This window comes from Rhineura floridana, chromosome 3, assembly GCF_030035675.1.
Source record: "Rhineura floridana isolate rRhiFlo1 chromosome 3, rRhiFlo1.hap2, whole genome shotgun sequence".
NCBI lineage: Eukaryota > Metazoa > Chordata > Lepidosauria > Squamata > Rhineuridae > Rhineura > Rhineura floridana.
Genome location: NC_084482.1, coordinates 196426776 through 196449615, shown reverse-complemented (window position 1 = coordinate 196449615; position 22840 = coordinate 196426776). Strand labels below are relative to the sequence as shown.

General features: G+C 44.9%; 1 protein-coding gene across 1 annotated transcript in view; it reads left to right on the top strand.

The window, feature by feature from the left end:
* The first annotated feature begins 9285 nt into the window (after positions 1 to 9285).
* Positions 9286 to 22840, top strand: part of LOC133380983 (sperm acrosome membrane-associated protein 4-like) — a 37573-nt gene continuing 24018 nt past the window's right edge. Inside the window, exon 1 of the mRNA XM_061619293.1 lies at positions 9286 to 9426. Within this exon, the coding sequence (XP_061475277.1) occupies positions 9375 to 9426 (52 nt within the window). The 5' untranslated portion in view covers positions 9286 to 9374. The remainder of the gene's footprint in view (positions 9427 to 22840) is intronic.

The window sequence follows — 22840 nt, the reverse complement described above, 5'->3', positions numbered from 1 at the left end:
CTTATGTTTTGACAAAGTGATGGTGTGAAGGCATGCTTGTAGAACAAGAGACCAAGTTTGAGGCATGTTATAAAGTGTTTGAGGACTTTGTCACACATTTCTTTTTGAGACCTGTAGATTCATGTTGGAAAGAACATGTGCACGTATTGAATGGTGGCTTGGGTGCTGTTTTTTCAGTCTACGCTGCATGCGTAGGGAAGGTGATACATCATCGGGCAGCTAGCTTCATAACGTGAGAATGAAAAACATTTGGATCACCATTCACTTGTTTACTTTTCTCACTATTGAGACCACTTCATATATTACTTTTTCATAGTCAGAAATTTAATCTTTGTATAGGAAAAAGTATTTTGTAAAATGTGAAGGACGGTGGCTGCCCAGTCAGTATAACCACTGTACAAGATCTACTCAGCCACTGTAATTACCTTTTTGTTTTGAGTGCCCTTTTGTCTGGGTCTTGGTTCAGGTGTGTATCCAACTTTGATGTGCTTATGGAAGGGGTGTGCAAGTAGTGCCCCCCCAAGTGTGGAGGCTTGGACAAACATTGTGTTATGGAAAACCAAAGTCTGTGGGAAAGTACATATTTGGGAATGCCATCAGTGTAATCCTAAACACACTTAATAAATAATATCGAACTTGCACGTCACAAAATATATTACGGTCATGTCCATAAGCACCAGGAGGCTAGTCGCCCAGGGGATCTTAGTCCCTCTGCTTTTTTGGGAGCAGTGTCCCTATGTCTCCAAGCATCCTACAGTCAGCATGAAAAGGGAGTGTGTTAGTCACTGAGAAGAGTCTTCTAATAGGCTTCCTTGCCTTTTCTGCAGATTGGAGCCAATCAGAGTGAAAGGAGGTGAGTCAGCCACTGAGAAGACTCTTCTCAGTTGCTAACGCTCTCCACTTTCATGCTGATTGGCTCCTAGAGATGTTTGTTGTTGTGAGAGAATGCATTAACCAAGATCTCATTCTTAATCCAGGAGCAAAAAAGTGTGTATGTGGCTGTAACTATCATGAAGGGACCCTGCAGCTCTGAATTTTCTACTAAACAACTGATAAATACCTATGTAACTTTGTGTCTGGAGACTTATTATTAAGAATCACTTTCCATAATTGTAAGGAGGTGTGTCAACACACATGCATCCCAGGCACCTCAATGAGGGGAGAGAGCAGCATAGGGACATAAGCAGGTGTCTTATTCCAGGGGTTCCCAAACTTTTCTTCTACATAGACCACTTGAAAATTGCTGAGGGTCTGAAAGTATCTGAAAATGTACTATGGGCATATGCAAGATAATTAAATCCCATTAGTAATAAGAGCAAGAATTTGAGCTGTGCGTATGATATTGTAATTTAAAGGTGTAATTTTAATTTTGCTAGTTGTTCATGTCACTACTATTGCCATTACATTCAGTGATATATGGGAATTACAATTTACGAGTGTTGCGCTGCAGCCAACTCAGAAGGGACAGGAAGGGGGGAGGCATGAGTTTCAGGCGCCTCCGCAGCCAGAAGAAGCAGAGTTGGGGATTGTTGTGTCTGAGCAGGATCGTGCAGGAGGGGGGCAGCCTGCTCTCCAGCCAGTTCCCACGAGTAACGCCCTTTCCAAGGAGCCGAGCACGCCGCCCCCAGTTGATGCAGAGGACTTGTGGGGGGAAGCTTCAGAGACAGTGCCAGCTCCTCCCTTGTCAAGCAGTTCCCAGGAGGATTCCAGTGTGGCACCGCCCCCTGACCTCGAGCCCGTTGCTCAGGAGCAGGTGTCTTCCGATGAGCCATTGGATGCGCGTCCCCTGTCTTCTCGTTCCCGTCGCCACGAGAAACGGACAGGGCAAAGACAGGAATTACGAAGGAGTCAGAGATTACGTTCAAAAACATTTCCTACATAAGCCTGCCGCTCCCAGTGGGGAGTCGTTGAGTCAACTTCCTTCCCACGCTGCAGAGCATGTCTAGAGTATAGTTAGGGACTCTAGTGAGTTAGCGTAGGGTTTCCTATGAAGCGCAATGCCTTTGATGTATCCATTACTCTAATAAAATGAGATTTACTTGCACACACACTCCAGCTTCATTCTTTCGGCTCTGGACGGGACAGATTGACTCAACCACCATCCCTACTCGAACCTGTTCCCATGGCGGATGACATGGACCAGAACGGAGCAAGAGGGGGAGTACCTATCACCATGGAACCAGAACCTCCGAGTGAGTACGCAAGCCCTACAAGCCGAGAACCAAAACCTCAGAGCCGCAATGCAAGCCTTGCAAGTGGATAACCAGAATCTCCATGCCTTGGTTGCCCAAGTCCAGGCTGCGCCCCCCGGGGCGGCAGCCCCTGTGAAGTCTCCAGTGGGGCTCCCCATGCGATACGGAGGCCAGAGTGAACAGTTTGACATGTTTCTAGCCCAATGTGAGTTGTACATTCAAGTACGCAGAGCTGAGTTCCCAACTGATGACGCGAAGGTGGCGTTCATCATCAGTTTATTGGAAGGGGAAGCGGCAAAATGGGCCACCCCGTATTTGATTCGCAACGACCAGATATTGCGCCAGTTTGACGCCTTCAAGAATGCGATGGGGGATATGTTCTGAGACCCCCAGAGCAAGGAGACGGTAGCCCACCAGCTAGAGACCCTGAGACAGGGAAGGGGGTCTGTAGGGCAATACACAAATGCTTTTCGTGTTTTATCTCAGGAGACGGACTACAATGACCTAGCATTGATGTACTTCTACAGAAATGGACTGAGTCCAGAAGTGTTGGATGAACTGGCGCGCACCACACACCCCGACTCACTGAGGGGTTTGATTCAACTGAGTTTGCAGATAGACAGCCGCTTAGAAGGAAGAAAGTTGGAGCGAAGAATGGAGCTGTCATGGAGTCAGGTTGCTGCTCCGCTGCCCCGTGCACGCCCCGTGCCCAATCCTGGCATCCCTACTGTCTCAGGAGAGGAGCCCATGCAGATTGGGGGGGCTAGACCACAATTGACAGAGGAGGAGAGGGAAAGACGCTGGAGAGAAGGATTGTGTCTCTATTACGGAAAGTCTGGACACCTCGCCAGAAATTGTGCAGCCAAAACCGGAAGATCCCAGCCACCGGAAAACTTCACATCCCAGCTCTCGTAGAGGCTAGAGAGTTGGGGGGTGCCACAGACACTGAGCCTCCGTTACAACCCCTTCCCTCCCAAGGGGTCCTTCTGTTGCCCATTCGCATCACCCTATCCTCAGGTGAGAGCTTCTCAGCCAAGGCTATGATCGACAGCGGAGCATCCTCTTGTTTCATAGACCGAGAGTTGGCGCTACATCATGCTATTTCCACACGAGAACTGAGTCAGCCGTTGGCAGTGGAAACTATAGATGGCCGGCCTCTGAAGTCTGGGGGGGTGACTCGGGTGACTGAGTCCGTGGAAGTGAAGGTCCCTGGACATCTGGAAGACCTGTCATTCTATGTGGCGTCCTTGCCGCGTTTCCCAGTTGTGTTGGGTATGCCTTGGCTGGTTAGGCACAACTCCACAATCTTTTGGGATGAAGCTGTGGTGGTTTTTACCTCCAAGTACTGCCATCAACATTGCCAGCCTGAAGAGGAGCCACAGGTGTTGGCAGAGGCGCCTCCCCCAAGGGAGATAACTTTGCCCACCAAGTATGGGAGTTTTGGGGACGTCTTCGATAAAAAGGAAGCGGAGCAACTCCCTCCTCACCGGCCCTATGATTGTGCCATTGACTTGGTGCCTGGGGCACGCATCCCCACCGGGCAGATCTACTCTCTATCTGAACCAGAGTTGGCAGCGCTAAGGGAGTTTCTGGACGCCAATTTGAAGAAAGGCTTCATTCGCCCTTCATGGTCCCCAGCTGGTGCACCCCTGCTGTTTGTGAAGAAAAAAGGGGGGGAGCTCCATCCCTGTAATGATTATCGAGCCCTAAACCAGCTCACTATCCCCAATAGTTACCCACTGCCGCTCATTAGGGAAATGTTGGAAAGGTTGCGTTCAGCCAAAATTTTCATGAAACTGGACTTGAGAGGAGCTTACAACTTGGTGAGGATTAAGGCAGGTCATGAATGGAAGACTGCGTTTAAGACCCGTTACGGTCAGTTTGAGTATTTGGTGATGCCATACGGGTTGTCGGGAGCACCTGGAGTCTTCCAAAATTTTATGAATGACATCTTCTGGGACTTTGTGGACTGCTTTATGATAGTGTATTTGGATGATATCCTGATTTATTCGAATACTCCCGAGGAACACTACTCACATGTGCAGGCAGTGCTGCAGAAGTTACGGGAACACCGTCTTTAAGCGAAGCTGGAAAAGTGTGGGTTTGACCTAACCACGTTGGACTTTCTGGGGTATCGGATGTCTCCAGCAGGAGTAGAAATGGACCCAGAAAAAGTTTGTTGTGTACTCACGTGGCAACCCCCAAGACCAAGAAGGATTTGCAATGCTTCTTGGGCTTTGCGAATTACTACCATCGTTTCATAGCCAACTACTCCCATCAGACCGCACCGCTCATGGATTGCCTGAAGGGCTCAGGACCTTTTCAATGGACAGAAGCTGCACAAGAGGCTTTCGAGAGCCTGAAGCGAAGGTTTGCTACCGAACCCATACTACAGCATGCCGACCCGGCGCTCCCTTTTGTGGTAGAGACGGATGCATCGGACGTCACTCTTGGAGGGGTTCTTTTGCAACCGGCCCAGAAAGGGGGAGAACTGATGCCTTGTGCCTACTTTTCCAGAAAGTTAACTGACTCTGAACAAAACTACACTGTGTGGGAAAAGTAGCTATTAGCCATTAGAGATGCCTTTGAAGCCTGGAGACACCATCTGGAAGGGGCGCAGCATGAAATTGAGGTGCGCATGGACCATCGTAATCTAGAGAGTCTTCATACCACCCGTAAACTCAATCAGAGACAAGTGCGCTGGGCTCAGTTCTACACACGGTTCCATTTCAAAATTCATTATATCTCCCAAGCACAGAATAAGCGGGTTGATGCCCTCTCAAGGAAGCCAGAATTTCTGAGCAATCCCACCCCAAGACCGTTACAGTACATAATCCCTTCCTACTCCAGGAGGACCTTGGCGAATGATTACTATGGATTTTATAACAGACCTTCCACCTTCGCAGGGGAAAACCACAGTTTTGGTGGTCGTTGATGCCTTCTCGAAAATGGCTCACTTCATTCCGTGCGCAGGGCTCCCAAGCGCTCAAGACACTGCCAAGTTGTACGTGCAAAATGTGTATCGGCTGCACAGACTGCAAGACAGCCTGATTTCCGATTGGGGCACACAATTCACCTCGCATTTTTGGCAAGCGTTGTGGAAGTTGCTGCAAAGTGAGCTGAGACTGTCGTCTGCCCATCATCCCCAAACGGATGGCCAGTCCGAGAGGGTCAACGCAGTTTTGCAACAATATTTACGTTGTTTTGTGGGGTATCAGAAGGACAACTGGATGTCCTACCTGCATTTAGCAGAATTTGCCTATAATAACGCTGTGCATTCGCACACGCAACAGACTCCTTTCTTCGCCAATTTTGGCTACCACCCCCGAGCCTTCCCTGCCCCAAAAGACAGTCTCTCAGTCCCAGCCGCTGAGGATTACTTGCAGGAACTTCACGCTATGCAACAGCTACTCCAAGAGCAACTACAACAGGCCAAAGCAGATTACAAACACGCAGCTGACCAGCATCGGAGAGAGGGCGACCTCATACGAGTAGGAGACCAGGTCTGGATCTCTACACGTTTCCTAGCTATGCCTGGCAGGTGTCGTAAACTGCAGGATCCGCGTGTAGGGCCCTTTGAGGTGGAGGCACAGATTAACCCTGTGGTTTACAGACTAAAATTGCCACCCACCTTCAAGATGCACCCAGTCTTCCACAGGGCATTGTTGACCAAGGACGCTGCCCCCGACCCTAACCGTCCGCGAGTGGAGCCCGCACCGCCGTTGTTGGTAGAGGGGAAGGAGGAATATGAAGTAGAACAGATTTTGGACTCGAGAAAACGCCAAGGGCATCTTCAGTACCTGATTCATTGGAAGGGGTACGATCCAACTGAACGTTCCTGGGAAACAGAGGAGAATGTGCACGCCCCGACTTTGGTGAGAGAATTCCATGAGGCTTATCGAGAGGAACCTAGACCTCAGGGGTGGGAAGGGTTAAAGCATGGAGGGGGGATGATGTTGTGCTGCAGCCAACTCAGAAAGGACAGGAAGGGGGGAGGCATGAGTTTCAGGCGCCTCCGCAGCCAGAAGAAGCAGAGTTGGGGATTGTTGTGTCTGAGCAGGTCCATGCGGGAGGGGGGCAGCCTGCTCCCCAGCCAGTTCCCATGAGTAACGCCCTTTCCGAGGAGGCGAGCGCGCCACCCCCAGTTGATGCAGAGGACTTGTGGGGGGAAGCTTCAGAGACAGTGCCAGCTCCTCCCTTGTCAAGCAGTTCCCAGGAGGATTCCAGTGTGGCACCGCCCCCTGACCTCGAGCCCGTTGGTCGGGAGCAGGTGTCTTCTGATGAGCCATTGGATGCGCGTCCCCTGTCTTCTCATTCCCGTCGCCACGAGAAACGGACAGGGCAAAGACAGGAATTACGAAAGAGTCAGAGATTACGTTCAAAAACATTTCCTACATAAGCCTGCCGCTCCCAGTGGGGAGTCGTTGAGTCAACTTCCTTCCCACGCTGCAGAGCATGTCTAGAGTATAGTTAGGGACTCTAGTGAGTTAGCGTAGGGTTTCCTATGAAGCGCAATGCCTTTGATGTATCCATTACTCTAATAAAACGAGATTTACTTGCACACACACTCCAGCCTCATTCTTTCGGCTCTGGACGGGACAACGAGTAACATTAGTATAAAAAACATTACTAAGGATTCTGTATGGTCTGATACGGGAGGAAGTCCATGGGGGTGACACCATGAGTTACCGCACCAGGTGACACCAACCCTAGTGATGCCACTGGACGCTGTTATGGAAAATTGAAATCAGGGGTGAGGAACATGTGGCCCTCCAAAAACTGTTGGGCTCCGGTTCCCATCAGCCCCAGCCAGCATGGTCACTGTATAGTCAACTTACAGATTTTTCTCCCCCCCTCTCCCACATCTCTAGGTGTCAATAGTGTCATTGTACAGTTTAGTCACCAGATGGCACTGAACTTATTTGTATCTGGGTAGAGTCATGAGTTTTGCTCTTGTTTGGGAGGGACAATAAAAGTCACGTCTAGCTTCCTGACCAGTGGGTCCTTGAGCTCTTGCACGACATAGTGTCCGAAGTCAAATTTTAAACTGACACATTCCTAATAAAGCAAAGAAAATGGTGGAGTTCCTTGTTCCAAAAGCCTTCAGATTTGATAATCCTGCAGCATGGCCTAAATGGAAATTGAGGTTGGCTGACTTTCTCCTGGCCGCAAAACTCCACAAGGAGGAAGGAAAAGTACACATAAATCCACTCACAGATTCCATGTGGAACGAAGCCCGCAGTGTCAATGGCCATGAGAAAGGCCATAAGCACAGCTGTGAGAGAGTTCTGGCCAAGTCTGATACCCATTTCATCACCAAGAGGAATGTGGCTTATGAGAGGACCTGCTTCTATCAGAGTTCAGAAGCCAGAAGAAACTATTGAATCAATTGCTGGGGCTTTCCATAAACAAACATCGTGAACTTTGTGAATTTTTTAAAAGGAAGAATCACCTTAGAGCTAGATTGGGGCTTTCTGAAAGAATGCAGCTAATAGGATATTGATTTCTACAAACATTGGCAATGATTGGTCTGTACCATACACAGCAAGGGTGCAAGTGCCTTGTGGCCAGATGAAGTGTGGGGGTGGATAGGATGCTAGGGCAGAGGTCACCAACCTTTTCCGTTGTGTTGGTACACTTGGATTTTTGAGCGAGTGCTGTGGGCACCACTCCAAGTAGTCACTTTTTTCCCTCCCCCTTCCCAGGATCAGACTCACCCAAGGGACAGAAAGAGAGGAAGCATACACATGTCACTTCTCCAAGGGATTGGATAAATCAGATGCAGTAGAATTAATTTGAGCCTTGCAAAGCACATAGAGCTGGAAGAAGAAGTGGGAAAGAATGTCCCTCACCCAACTTCCTCCTTCAGCTCTATGTACATTTCAAGGGAGTAAAGTGTAAGCACTCTCACCACCCATGAGCAAAGGGCAGTGACTAGGGATGCTCAGAGGCTTCACAGGCACCAGGGGAAGACCTCAAGGGCACCATTGTACCCACAGGCACCATATTGGCAACCCCTGTCCTAGAGTATCTCATAGAGAACATTCCCCTTGAGTTTGAGGTATATGATCTGAAGCCATCCTAAGGTTAGTTTGGGGTGCATACCCCCAGTTCCTTATTCATTTATCTGTATATTAGTATTATAGCACATTTTGCAGCACCTTGCACTAAAGTGAAGTATCGGGCAGGATGCAATGCTAGGGTGCCTCGTGGATAACACTGTCCTGGATGTTCAGGTGTATGAACTTGGCTGAACCTGCATGCCAACAACTGAACTTGGCTGACGAGGACAGCCGAATGGGTTGGAAAGATAACAGCCCCAGATACACCCTGAATCAGATGCATATGTGCACCAAACTGGACAGGGAAAAATATTGATGGTGCATATTGCTGAAGGCACATGAATCCAGGTTTGCTGTGCACTGGGGGGGGGGACTTAACTTTTCCTTCCCCCAATCCCTATCTAAATCCCATAAATATTCTTATTTATTTCATTTATGAATCGCTTCCCATGAGGCATCCCAAAGGGATTTATAATACAATAAAAAGATATAGAGAGCGCAATCACATATATAAAAATCAATTAAAAACAATTGTATACGTAATAACAATCTAGAAATACATCTCCCCATTGTAGGGAAGGCTGCGACCAGGTGAGCTGTGGGCCTGCTCAATCTGCTGTCAGGGTAGCCAACTTCCAGGTTCTCCATTCTTACAGTTCTTCAACTTTAACAGGGCTTGGATCAGAAACTGTTCAAATAGAGGACTCCTTCAGACAGAAGATTAGGACAGTCCTCTTGACAGCCATTCAAATAGAGGACTCTCTTCTGTAAAGTAGGACATGCGGACACTCTGTTTAGGAATGGCTGTCACAGACAGTAGCATCATCAGTACCAAGAGTGTGTCCATCACAGTTGGCTCCTCTCTCTCCCACTTGCTGTGAATATCTTCCTCTCTGACTCACTCAAAGTGCCTCTGAGGATCATCATATGACACTCAAAGGCTGCTTGTTTACTCCTGCCAGACCCTCCCAGCTAACCTAGCCTCAAATGGGTGGGGCATGTGTATTTATGTGTATATATATATAGCACAGAGGGAATAAATCCCTTCACTGACTCATAGCCATCGGGATTGCTCCTCTTGGATATTCTATCATTCCCCCTCCTTCTCGACAACTACAAAATGGGCAAACTCCTTGTCCTGTGTGTTGCAGTCCTTGCCTGCATCAGTCTCGGTAAGAGAAAAATCCAGTTCAAGTATTTTGCCTCTGTTCTTGTATATTTTCTAATGAGTTTGTTTCCAATCTCTTCCTCTCAAAAAAAAAATCCTTTACTTTGTTTGCCGGAGTCCTTTCAACTAGGAACAATTATTAATTTAACCTACCAAATTAGGAAAATTACCAGCAGGGAAAACTCTTTTTTTTTTTTTTTTGCAGAAACATTTTCATAAAGGTACAAATCTCTCTTTTTGATATGGGGGGGGGGATAACCCTTGTCCAGCCACCTAGTTGTAGATCAGAGATGTTTAAAACTTATAATTTTGTGGCAAACATTTCAGTTTTCCACTATGTCTGAAGTGGATAAAAAGATTAATAAACAAAAATAGTTCGGTGGTTTGCAACAAAATTGGAAGTTGGGGAGGAAAAAGCCAAGAGGGCTCATTTATGTTGCACCAAACTATGGCTTGACTTTTTACCTCTCTGAAACAAGCAACACCAGGGAACAAGGGCAAAAAAATACTACCTGAATAAACTTTATACCATGTTATTCCTGAACACACCTGCAATTCTTTTTTCAAATGTGATTGTATTGTGCAAAGCATTTGTCAGCCGCCTTTGGGCTATACAGCGGGATAGAAATATTCTGAATAAACAAATTAAAGTAGTTCTAAATTGCAAACTAAAGAAAACTGAGTGTGCTATCCACCTACAACCAACAGTCCTAGTTCCAACCTTCTGGCCTGTGGCTCCTAAACTATGCTTCTGTTTCCCCATGGAAACTTCCAAGCCTGGATCCTAGCACCTCTTTCCTCTATTCCAGCACTTTTTGCTCTTATATTTAAGATGCTGAGTTGACCTGCCTCCTACTTAGACCCCCACTCCTTTCCTATGGCTGCAACCTTGTGCCTCGTTATCTGGGAGTAAGCCTCATTGAAGTTAGTGAGACTTACTTCTGAGTAGACATGAACAGGACTGCACTGTAACCCAGGATACTCACCTGCATGTTTCCCACACAGATGAAAATTTGGGAATTGCTTCCCAGACTTTCTAGAGCAGCTGTTATCAATACACACACCCCAATGTTTTGGACAAAAGATCTGGACACTAGATTGGCAAAGGGTGTTTGAGAGGGTTAGCCATCTTAGTCTGTTAAACAAATGCGCAAAAAAGGCTTGTTGCAGCATCTTAAAAACTCAAATAGGTTTATTGCAGCTTTAAACCTTTGTGCATCTCATGAACCAGATCTCAGTCTAAAAAAAGCTTGAGCTACAATATAAACTAATGCTATTATGGTTGTTAGATGCTGTCCCAAGAGTCACACTGAGGATGGAAGGGTGGGAGATAAATATTTAAATAACAGATGAAAACAAAGAAATCTGTTAGCCTCTGAAGTTGCCACAAGACTCTCTGGGGGCAAAACCTTCTAGTGAAGAGTCTCAGCTTGCAACACCAATCAATCTGAAAGTCAGCCAAGGTGGATTAAATGGGGCTGTACTCACTCATACAGATCATTGTTCCCTAAGATATTTCAGTGTAGTCCAATGGCCATTTGGAACAGCGATTTGGTTCTGTTCTTCGCACTACACATAGTTAAACTATGGGATTTGCTCCTGCAAGAAATAGAGATGGCCACCAACTTAGATGGCTTTAAAAGAGAATTAAACAAATCCATGGCTATCAGTGGCTACTAGCCACAATGGCTATGTTGTACCTCCACTGTCAGAGGCAATGTGCCTCTGAATACCAGTTGCAGGTGGGGAGGTGGGAATCACAGGTAGGGAGAGTGCTGTTGTGCTGAGTTTCTGCTTGTGGGTTTCCCATTGGGGCAACTGGTGCACCACTGTGAGAACAGGAAGATCCTTTGGCCTGATCCAGCAGGGGTTCTTCTTACATTCTTATGTTTCTCTAGCCATGTGGAAATGGTCTCTAAAGACCACTATGCAAGCAACCAACAACTGTAATTCAATGTATTCCTATATTGCCCTTCAGAAGGAATCGATGCATTTCAATGCACATTCTCTGTAATCTGTTTTAGTAAGTCCTGGGTAAAATAAATAAATGAATGAATAAATTAGACCACATTAAGCAGCTGGTCATTTCCCCTCTGGGATCACCCTTCAAACCCCCCAAATTTCTACTGTGCCAAATATTTTTCCCCTTTTCCCTGCCCCCCTTAATGCTGCCTTGTCCCAGTTCTACCTTTTAACATCATGGTTTTGCAACCCTCTTGAACTGTTGAAAGAACAATCAAAAAATGTTAAGGGGTTTAGACAAAAGAGCAAAGGTAGAAAGCTTGAAAGCATTGGACTTAAGAAAAGAGGTGGGGGGATATGATCAGATAACATCTAAACAGGATGGCCCCAGAAAAGGCAAAGGGGGATATTATGCAGTTTCTAGAGTGTGGAAACATCAATCAGGGATGCAATGGGATAGCCTCAGTGTTGAAAGAATAGATAATAAAATACATATCCAGACATGTAGCATTCTTGTTCCTCTTGAGCCATCTATTTTTTTCTTTCACAACACAGTTCTTACACTCTCTCACTCACACACACACACCATGGTCAACTAATTTAAGGCATAGGATTAAGCAGAACAGAAACAAATCAGGATAATTTGGGTTTGTTTGTTTTTTAGTCACATATTCTTGCTTTAATTTAGGTTGGGACAAAAATGACCTATGATGACGAAAAGTCTTGTGGCACTCTAAAGATTGCCAAATTTATTGTGGTATGAGATTGTGTAGGCAAGACTTCCACCTCCCTAGTAGTAGTAGTAGCTTTAGGTACTTGTTATAATAATGTTACAGTTCATGTTTCAACAAAAGTTTTAGCCCTTAGGGTGCCACAGAACGCAGTTGCTGCAAGTGACTTAATGCTTTTGGAATGTGGTGAGATCCTCAGCCAGTTTCCCAGTTTCAATTCACACCATTTGTGATTATGCTGTTGCAGTTTTAGAGGCGTTTGAAATACAGTAGAAAACATAGACCTTTGGCATTTGTTGCCTTAACACTCCTTAGTACTTCTTTCAACAAAAATAAACTTGATTTAAAAAAAACAGCTAGCCTTCAGTGTTAATATTTCAGATTTGCACTTTGAACATTTGCTGAAATTCAGTTTTTTCCTATTGGCAGATGTGCAATTATTTTTCACATTTCTTTGCACAGCAAGGGTCATCTTATTCCGTAATGGTTCCCTAGCCATTTGCCCTCTGGTGGCAGTCATGGCATAGTTGGTAAAGGAAAAAAGAGGAACGTCTGTGTGGATGTGCTGCCAGTTGTTTCCAAGACCCAATCCCTGGTAGCCCTAACAACAAACCTTGCAATCAAAGGCGTGGCAAATGTTTGCATTTAGGCTATTGTTTATTGCTTTAAAGGGCTATACAGCCCTCTCAAGATGGTTCACATCATAAAGTAAAAGACAAAAATACAAATTCCACAGTTACTTGTGAGGAAAAGAGCAATGTGTTGTAATCCGGCTAAATCAGGGGTGGGAAATTGGATCCAGATGGCAGTCCGGGACCTGATGTCCCCAAATCCCACAGGCCAGGCCAGGGCCATTCACCTGTCAAATCACCTGACATCCATTGAATTGTTTTTCTTAGCTGACCAGTTTGACTTCAAGACCCACTGACTTAAGTTCATGACTAATGTAGCTGCTAAGGCTGCAATCCAGTACGTGTCTATTCAGAAGCAAGCTCCATTGGGCTGAGTGGGACTTAGTCCCAGGTAAATGTGTACAGGAGTGCAGCCTAAATCAGAGAGCTCTGAAATCAATCAATTTAAATTGGTTGCCAGCTTAAGCCCATTGCTTTTAATGGGTCTACTCCAAGGATGACTTAACTAAATACAACCCAGTGAGTTGTCTTGCATATTTCGTGGGAACAGGTGAACATTACTATCTCATGTGCATTTATGGGGAGAGTGGGGCTGTCCCCACTCTCCTGCCCCCATCATAGCTCAGGCCCACATTGGTTGCTAGTTCATATGGTATAGATTAGCAGATTGCTAGTTCATATGGTATAGATTGCTAGGTTGCGTATGGCATCGTTGTTGGCACATGGTATTGCATATGGGTTAGCTAGCAGGATCAGAAAACTGAGTGGGGATAAAGAGGAGAGCTAAGGTCACACTTAAACAGCAGCAGCAATCCCACACACACACACACACACACACACACAGAAAGTGTCCCCTGCCTTCCATTGGCCTTAAATCATGGGTGGGAATGCCGCCATCTCTGACAAGTTTGAAAACAATTGGGAGAGCACTACTGTGTTCATGTCCTGCTTGCAGGCTTCCCATTGAGGCATCTGGCAGGCCACTGTAAGAAGAGGATGCTGGACTAGACGGGCCTTTGGCCTGACCCAGCAGGGCTGTTCTTACGCTATTTTTTCTTGTGAGTAAAAATGAGAGCAAACCTCAGAAAACTACGGTCTGATTCCTCTTTTGTGTGTGTGTGTGTATATACAGGAACCTTATGCTGTTATGTCTGTTCGCTGTTATCTCTGTCTGCCAGGCAGAGGTGTGGACTTCATGGGCTCAGCTCAGCACACGTGCGTCTTAGAGGTGTGCTGACTGTGTCGTTACTGACTTTTAGAAGAAATGTAAAAACCGTCCTGTTTGCTCAGGCATTTGATGGGTGAAAGACACAGTTCCTGGCAACCTTGAGATAACTGTTTTTAGAATGTTTGCTTTTACAAAAGCTGTTGTATTGTTGATGTGGTTTGCCACCCTGGGCTCCTTCGGGAGGAAGGACGGGATATAAATGGAATGAATAAATAAAAATGAATAAATATGTGTGCCCTGATCTTAGGAGAAACCACAGGTGGACACACCCGAAGCAGCAAAATGGGAATAGGTGTCCCTAGTAGGTTTGAAGAGAGAGAAGAAAGCTAGGGCTCTGGAATTTATTAACATACTAGGGACTTTTTCCCTGTTTACTTCACATGCCAAACCCATCCCCACTGCCCCCCAGGCACTCCCAAACCACCGCCTCCCACTCTGAGACAGTCCCTAAACCTCCACACACACAGAGGCACTGCCAAACACCCCTTGCCTCCAGTCTTGGCATGCCCCAACCACCATGGGCCCAGTCATGCTTGTGACCTGTTCCTGTGTTGCTGCCCCGCCACTGCCCTGTATCAAAAGCCCCCCCTTGACAGATACAGCTGCCACCACGTCTGAGGTGCTTACCAGTCTGCAACCCAGACTGCTGTTGCATACCGCTTCAGATATTGGAGGCAGCATGCAACTATCATGACCAGTAGCCACTGACAACCTTATCTTCCATGAATGTGTCTAATCCCCTTTTAAAGCCTTCTTAATTGTTAGCCAGAAGTATAATAAATAGTTCTACTGGCTTACATAAGTGGTGACAGGGGAGAAGGCCTTTTTACTTGTGACTTCTTGTCTGCAGAATACTCTCCCCAGTGAAGTCCACTTGACGCCTTCACTGACATCTTTTCAGTGCCAGGGAAAGACATCTTTTTCCCCCCGGGCCTTTTGATAGGCTGAGATTATATTGTTTTGATCTAGTGTGCTGCCAAGCTTCCTGTGGCTGTTGTGGGGGTTGTTTTGTTTTATGGTATAATATATTTATATTAATGTTTATAAACGTGTTAAGTCGCTTGGGAGAGCCAGTGTGGTGTTGTGGTTAGAGTGTTGGACTATGACCTGCGAGACCAGGATTTGAATCCCCACATAGCCATGAAACTCACTGGGTGGCCTTGGGCCAGTCATTCCTCTCAGCCTCAGAGGAAGGCACTGGTAAACCCCCTCGGAATACCACTTACCATGAAAACCCTATTCATAGGGTCGCCATAAGTCGGAATCGACTTGAAGGCAGTCCATTCCCATTTTCAAGTCGCTTGGAGGCTTTCACGTATCAAGTGACTAACATGTCTAATAAATTATTGATATTAATTTTATTCAGTCTAGACCAATGGCATACCTTGAAAGCTTATCCCCCATGAGAAGTTCACTAATGGTGGAAAGTTTGCTAACTGTGCAACTGTGTTCCCCAGCATTGTGCAACTACAGGGGGATGTTAATGAGGGGCAAGAGTGAGCCGGAACAAGCCTGGCCAGGAACTCTGCAAAACTGTTGCCACGCCTTAGTCAGAAGCACACAGGCCAGAATCTTTTGCAGTGCTTGGGGATTCTGCTGCCAACCCACAACACTTGCTTGGCAGGCAAATCAATTCATGCTGAAAAGCTCCCTCAAGGATGGAACACTTGAAATCCACTCATCTGTAGAGACTCAAAAAACCCCCCCCAAAACAGCCACTTTCCTCAGCCAGGCTCTTGTTCCAAAATGTCTCTTCCTCCTCCTCTTCTTTGTTTGTCCGTTTGAGTAACTATCCACCCCACATCTCTTAGGACAGGAATTCCAAAAGTGCTCTAATAAATCTCTCACATCGAAACTCAAGCACCTTCAAGAATAGCTTTGTAACTTGTAGGGTTTCGCCCCACCTATCCAAAAAAAATTCCAATCCTCCCTTTGTCTTACAATCCAAACACGTTTTAACTGGTTTTCTGCTTTGCATCCATGGATCACAGTACGTTCAACCAAGAACTGGTTGTTGATCAGAGGCTGCTGCTATGACAGAAATCTGGAAATTTCCTCCTCAAGCTAGCTGGTGTGCTTTGGTTATTTTCTCTTTGAGAACTCAGGCAGGGCAGTGCCTTTTGAGTTTTGATGACTCAGACACACAAAACCCTCCCAAGCCTCCTTCTTTAGCATCCCTCCTGAGTGGAATTCTTTTACTCACTCACATTTAATGAACTTCATTGCTAACATCTTCCCTGTTAACTCACTACCACACCCCAAAAGATGCTGTTCAATGCGCGATATTTTTCAGGGTTTTCTCCCTCTTAGGGTGAACAGAAATAAATGTGAAAATCTGTTTTCAGAAATTATAAGAACAATGGGGTCACAAAAACCACAGTGCTACAAATACACAAAAAAACACTGCAAGACTTAAACTGGTCATTGAGGGATAGGAAGTGCTAACTTGTGGTCCTCCAGATGTTGTTAAGAACATAACAGTCCTGCTGAATCAGACTAAAGACCCAACTAGTCTAGCATCCTGTTGTCACAGTGGCCAGCCAGATGCCAATGGGAAGCCCACAAACAGGACATGAGTGCAACAACACTCTCCTCACCTGTGATTCCCAGCAACTGATATTTAGAAGTAAAGTGGAGGTAGAACACAGCCATTATATCTTTAGGCACTGGCAGTCTTATCTTCCATGAATTAGTTTAATCCTCTTTTAAAGCCACCCAAATTATAGCTTGTAGGAGTGAATTCCACAGTTTAACTATACACTGTATGAAGAATTACTGTCCTGAATCTTCCAACACTCAGCTTCATTGGGCGGCCCTGTGTTTTAGTATTATGAGAAGAACTTCTGTTGATTCTCTTTCTCCACACCAAGCATAGTCTTCATATACCTCTATCATGTTTCCCCTTGCTCAGCTTTTTTCTGAGTGTGTTATGTGCCTTCAATTTCAACTTATGGCAACCCTATGAATCAGCAACCATCAATAGCATCTGTTATAAACCACCCTGTTCAGATCTTGTCAGTTCAGGTCTGTGGCTTCATTTATGGAATCAATCCATATCGTTTGGTCTTCCTCTTTTTCTACTCCCTTCTGTTTTTCCCAGCATTATTGTCTTTTTTAGTGAATCCTGTGTTCTCATGATGTGTCCAAAGTATGTCATAAAGTAATGACAACAGAAGACTTATGTAACTTTAAAGTTGACAATGAGGACATGGAACTTGTCAAGAATTATCAATACCTTGGCACAGTCATTAACCAAAATGGAGACAATAGTCAAGAAATCAGAAGAAGGCTAGGACTGGGGAGGGCAGCTGTGAGAGAACTAGAAAAGGTCCTCAAATGCAAAGATGTATCACTGAATACTAAAGTCAGGATCATTCAGACCATGGTATTCCCGATCTGTATGTATGGATGTGAAAGTTGGACAGTGAAAAAAGTGGATAAGAGAAAAATAAACTCATTTGAATAGTGGTATTGGAGGAGAGCTTTGCAGATACCATGGACCACGAAAAAGACAAATAATTGGGTGTTAGAACAAATTAAACCAGAACTACCATTAGAAGCTAAAATGATGAAACTGAGGTTATCCTACTTTGGACACATAATGAGAAGACATGATTCACTAGAATAGACAATAATGATGGGGAAAATAGAAGAGAGTAGAATAAGAGGGAGGCCAAACAAGAAGTGGATTGATTCCATAAAGGAAGCCACAGAGCTGAACTTACAAGATCTGAACAGATGGTTCACGACAGTGCTGTTGGAGATCGCTGATTCATAGGATCGCCATAAGTCGTAGTCGACTTGAAGGCACATAATGACAACAATACTTTGGCACAGATAGTTTGCCGAAATAAGGGGAACATTTAGTCCTAGGACTATAGGGGAGCAGGAGCGGTTTGACAGGGCTATCATTCTCTGTCAATATCCAGAATTCTCTGGTTGACCAAAAATTTAGTGTGCAAGCTGTTAAGCCTATACAGCTCTGTAATCGAAAGGCCAAGTGAGGAGATCTTTTGTGATGGAGCTTTTTTCCAAAGAGAGATGTATAAATCCTTCAATGTCAGATGAACATATGAATCTGCAACTTCCCTGTATAGCAATCAGATCCAATAACACAGAGCATTGCTCCAAGCCAGGCTTGTTAGTGAGCATAGGCCCACCTCTAGATTGAGAACTGAGCCAACTACACATTTTGGGGCACCTAGATTAGATCGCAGAAATGAAGACTGGACCCTCTCAATAGAGGGATGCAGGTCTGTGACCCACACTGCAACTCCATAGAGGATTTGAGAAATTAGTTTAGTCTTTTAAAATCTCCACTGTGGTAGGAACCCATAGGGAGGCCCGGAGGGTGGTGACAAGATCTAGGGCCTTCTCAGTGGTGGCCCCCGAACTATGGAACAGTCTCCCCGAGGAGGTGCGCTTGGCGCCGACACTATCATCTTTTCGGTGCCAAGTTAAAACCTTCCTCTTCTCTGAGGCATTTTAATTTAAGTTAATTTAATTTTAAATTGTTGTAATCTGATTTCAGTTTGTACAGTTTTTATATATTCTGTTTTATGAGATTGTGTAATTTTATTGTATTTTTTGATGTTCACCGCCCAGAGAGCTATTGCTAGTCGGGCGGTATATAAGTTTAATTAATAAATAAATAACTATAATAACAAACCTACAATCATTAGTGAAAAAGAAGTGTAAAATTGGTTTTGAACAATATTCCACTCTTGCAATTGTAATATTTCTGTGCACTACGGCTACGCATTTACAGGATCTATGAAAATGGATACCCAGGTACTTATAAGAATCAACCTGTTCGATCACACGCCTATCTATTTTCCAGCTAAATCTGGTTCGGTTCTTAGAAAAAGCGAAGACTTTAGTCTTGGCATAATTAATAGTTAGTTGGTTAACTCTACCATAGTCTTCATAGCTAGCCAGTGCTCTCTTTAGGCCCAATCTGATCTGGGACCATAATGTATCATCTGCATACAGGAGTCTAGGAATCGTTACTGAGGCCAGCTTAAGGGGGGTGGGAGTCTATTAAGCCCAATGCACGTGCTAAGGCAGCAAGAAAAATATTGAATAATAAAGGGGCTAACACACACAATCTTGTCTAACCCTCCCTGAAGGAATTAACAGGATTCATGAGGTGGATCAGAGCCATATCTCACTTGAGCAGTGGTGTTATGATATAATGATCTTATTAAATACAGTGATCGAGGACAACAGATAGAGCTTCTAGTGTCCTCCATAGAATTTCCTGAGAAAAAGAGTAAAATGCTGACTTGGGATCGGTAAAAGTGACAAATAATTTTCCTGCCAGTAAATTGGTATATTTTTCAGCAAAACTGGAGAGGGTCAAACAATGATCAGATTAAAGTCAATCTGTTCCGTGCCAATGATATTAGAAGACTTGCCCCAATCTTTCAACTTCTTTGCAAGATAAGAAGCATTCATTTTCCCAATAATAGAGAGGAGATTTATGGGGCAATAATTATTAGGGTCATATCCTGGGCCCTTTTTATAGATGGGAATAATAATAGCCCTGCTCCATATAGAGGGAATATTCCCAGAGCTGTTAATCAATGAGAAAAGGTTAACTAGCGGAGGAGCCCACCACTCTCGGTTTGACTTCAGGACCTCAGGTGGGATTCCATTTGGCCCAGGTATGTCAATGCGTTAAATAAATAATTATCAATAGCCCAAATATATTTCAGCCTCAAAAGGTCTTCTTCAGGAGGAAAACATATAATAATTGAAAAGCAAGGCCACACCAGCAGGCTCATAAAATCCAAAGTAGAAGAGTATCAGATGACATTACAGGTTTCCTCACAGAGAGCCAGTTGGTTGTGGTTTCATATGGCTGCAGTGTAGTTACCGACTTTTGAACCATCTTTTGTAACTGTCTCTTTAAAAGTCCCTTGAGGAGTTACAGGTGTTTGCAGGTGCTCCAGTTTAGCTCCATACTATAAAAAGCTTCACCTACTAATTGCCTGTGCAAATCAAATTTCTGTTAAACTTATTGGCTGCTTGTTATTGGATTTTTTGGACCAACAATACTAAGTCTATATTAAGTGCATATGGAGTTATGCTGCTAACGTTTTAACTTGCTGCTGTAACTCTGCCTTTAACAACGGGTTGACATGCAGTTATTAGCAAGGCAACTTTTATTGGCACCAAGATAAATGTATTTATTTTATTTATATACTATCCAATAACAAAAAGTTCTCTTTGGCTGTTTACAGTAAAAGTTAAAACCATAAAATATAAAAATGAAACAAACATAAAAACTAAAACAGAATAAAACAGCAGTAGAATAAAACTGGGGAAAACATTGTATATAAATTATCTAATAAGCACTAAATGCTTTTTGAAGACTGAAAGGCCAAGGTAAATGAAAAGGTCTTCACCTGGCAGCATAAAAAAATTGTAATGTAGGAGCCTGCACACCTCTCTAGGGAGGGCATTCCACAACAGAGCCTTTTCAGTGGTGGTTCCCTTTCTTGTATTAGGGTTGCCAGGCTCAGGGCCTGAGAATGATTCTGTATCTTTAAGAGAAGAGAAACTTCAGCCAAGTGCAGGTTTTCTTGCAACACTGTAATGGGAAAAACCACAAAGTGAAATTCTCCCTTCCCCCTGCACAACTTTAAAAGATACAGAAGATCACAAGAAAACCTGTACTTGGCTGAAGTTTCTCTTCTCTTAAAGATACAGAATCATTCTCAGGCCCTGAACCTGGCAACCCTACCTTGTATAGTCATGCACCTCAATTTGTTTGGCAAGGGTAACCAGAAATGGCATCAGGAGAGGATTGTAGGGCAGGTGAGAAGAGACAATCCTTCAGGAAACCAGGCCCCAAGGGTGGTATTCAACTAAATTGTTGCACCAATGCAAGGATTAGCACTATCACAATAGAATTTTCCCCTTCTCCTCCCCCTGCCCACACCCCGCATTATCCCCAAATCTCTCCAGAGGGTCGGGGTAAACCCCATATCAGTTTTAGAGGACATGGGGGGGGAGAAACACACTGCTGTAATCCAAACATGATCACTTGTTAATGTCTGAGCATCCAGTGCTTTTAATGGCAAAAGGCCAGGCTGGCAATCCTTATAGCAAGGGCTTTTGAATCATTCTTAAAGTGCTTTTGGCTCTAACCAGGAAGAGGACTTCTTTAATAGCTGGATAACATGCATTAATTAAACAGGTGAAGTATCATGAAGTGATAGGGGAGCTTTGCCTGTTGAATGTATATCTGTCATGCAATGGGGATGAGCAACGCCAGGAAGGAAATGAGGCCAATTTCATCAAGGGGGCTGCGGACAGAACAGAGGGGATGTAAACTTTAAAATACCATGCATGTTTAATTATACGCTTTTCAGCTGAATTTTTGGTGTCTGGTTTGGAAACTCCCACAAGTTCTGCTGTTATTAGTGGGATCTCTAACAGCTAGCTGCAATCATGAAACTTGCAAACATCTGTACACAACTGACCACACAAGTCTAGAGAGGGTCTTCTATGTCTCTCAGAATAAGAAGAAATACTGTGTATCATGGCTTAATTTTTATTTGTTTGAGTAACTGATTTATAAGGCTTCCTTTTCTGCTTGCTGGTTTTGAATGGTACATTTCTGGGTATTTTGTAAATGCCCCCAAAGTGATCTAACTAGAGTACCACACCACCAAAACATCAGCTGACAAAGGCAATTTTTAAATAAAGATAGTTTTATAGGATGGGGGTGGTCTAGATGTCCTTTCAGGATCATCTCCAGTCTTTTGGTCTTGTAGCTGTGAGACTGGATTGTGCTAAAAGTGGTCAAACCAGTCTGTTTGTTAAGTTAATGGCTGTAGCCAAGTCTTGTAAGTATTGGCTTTATTGTGTCAAACAAGGACCAACGTGTTCCATAGAAACTAAATTAACTGGAGACTTGTAAGGTGAGCTGAAGGAGGACGGCCTTCCCTCCTCCCTGGGCCAGGGGGCTCTCTGAGCTGAATCCAAAGCCATGATGGGGGTGGGGGGAATTTGTTGGAGTGCTGTGAGCCTTCCATCTTATACTCTGCCTGTTTGTGTGTGCACGTAAACCATATATCACAAAGGTACTACAGTCTCCAGTGACCACCATTTTAAGGAACCCCTAACCTGAGGTATTTATTACATTTATATGCAACCTCATTCCAAGGAGGTCAAGGTGGTGTATGTGGCTCTACCCTTCCACCATTTTATCCTCACAACAACTCTGTGAGGTACATTTGGCTGAGAGACAGTGACTGGCCCAAGGTCACCCCGTGAGTCTCTTGGCTCAGTGGGGATTTGAACCCAAGTCCTAGTCCAACACTCTGATCATTACAAAGGCAATAAATGCATCTCACCAAAGTGGGGAAATAGTGTGTCACTGACCAGGTGACCTGTGTGCCTGCTCAGCTGTCCAGGGACAGCTAACTTTGGATGGACGTCTTCAAGGTGCTCTCCCTCTTAGGGTTCTTTATCTTAAAACCAGACTTGGGCTGGACAGCCCTTCAAACAAAGCAGGAACGGCTAACCCCTCATTCAGGGGCCTCATCCAGCACCCCAAGCAAATTTCCCCCCCCCAAAAAAAACCACACTTATTTAGGCAGTGGAAATAGCAGGATCAACATCAAGTGGATAGTACTGGAGCTGAGCACCTTGATGGGAATACAAATTGCTCCCTCCTCAGTCATCAGATCGATGCTTTTGATGAGTGGAGAGAGGGCAATGACCCCCCCCTTTTGTGTGAACATAAGAACATAAGAAGAGCCTGCTGGATCAGGCCAGTGGCCCATCTAGTCCAGCATCCTGTTCTCACAGTGGCCAACCAGGTGCCTGGGGGAAGCCCGCAAGCAGGACCCG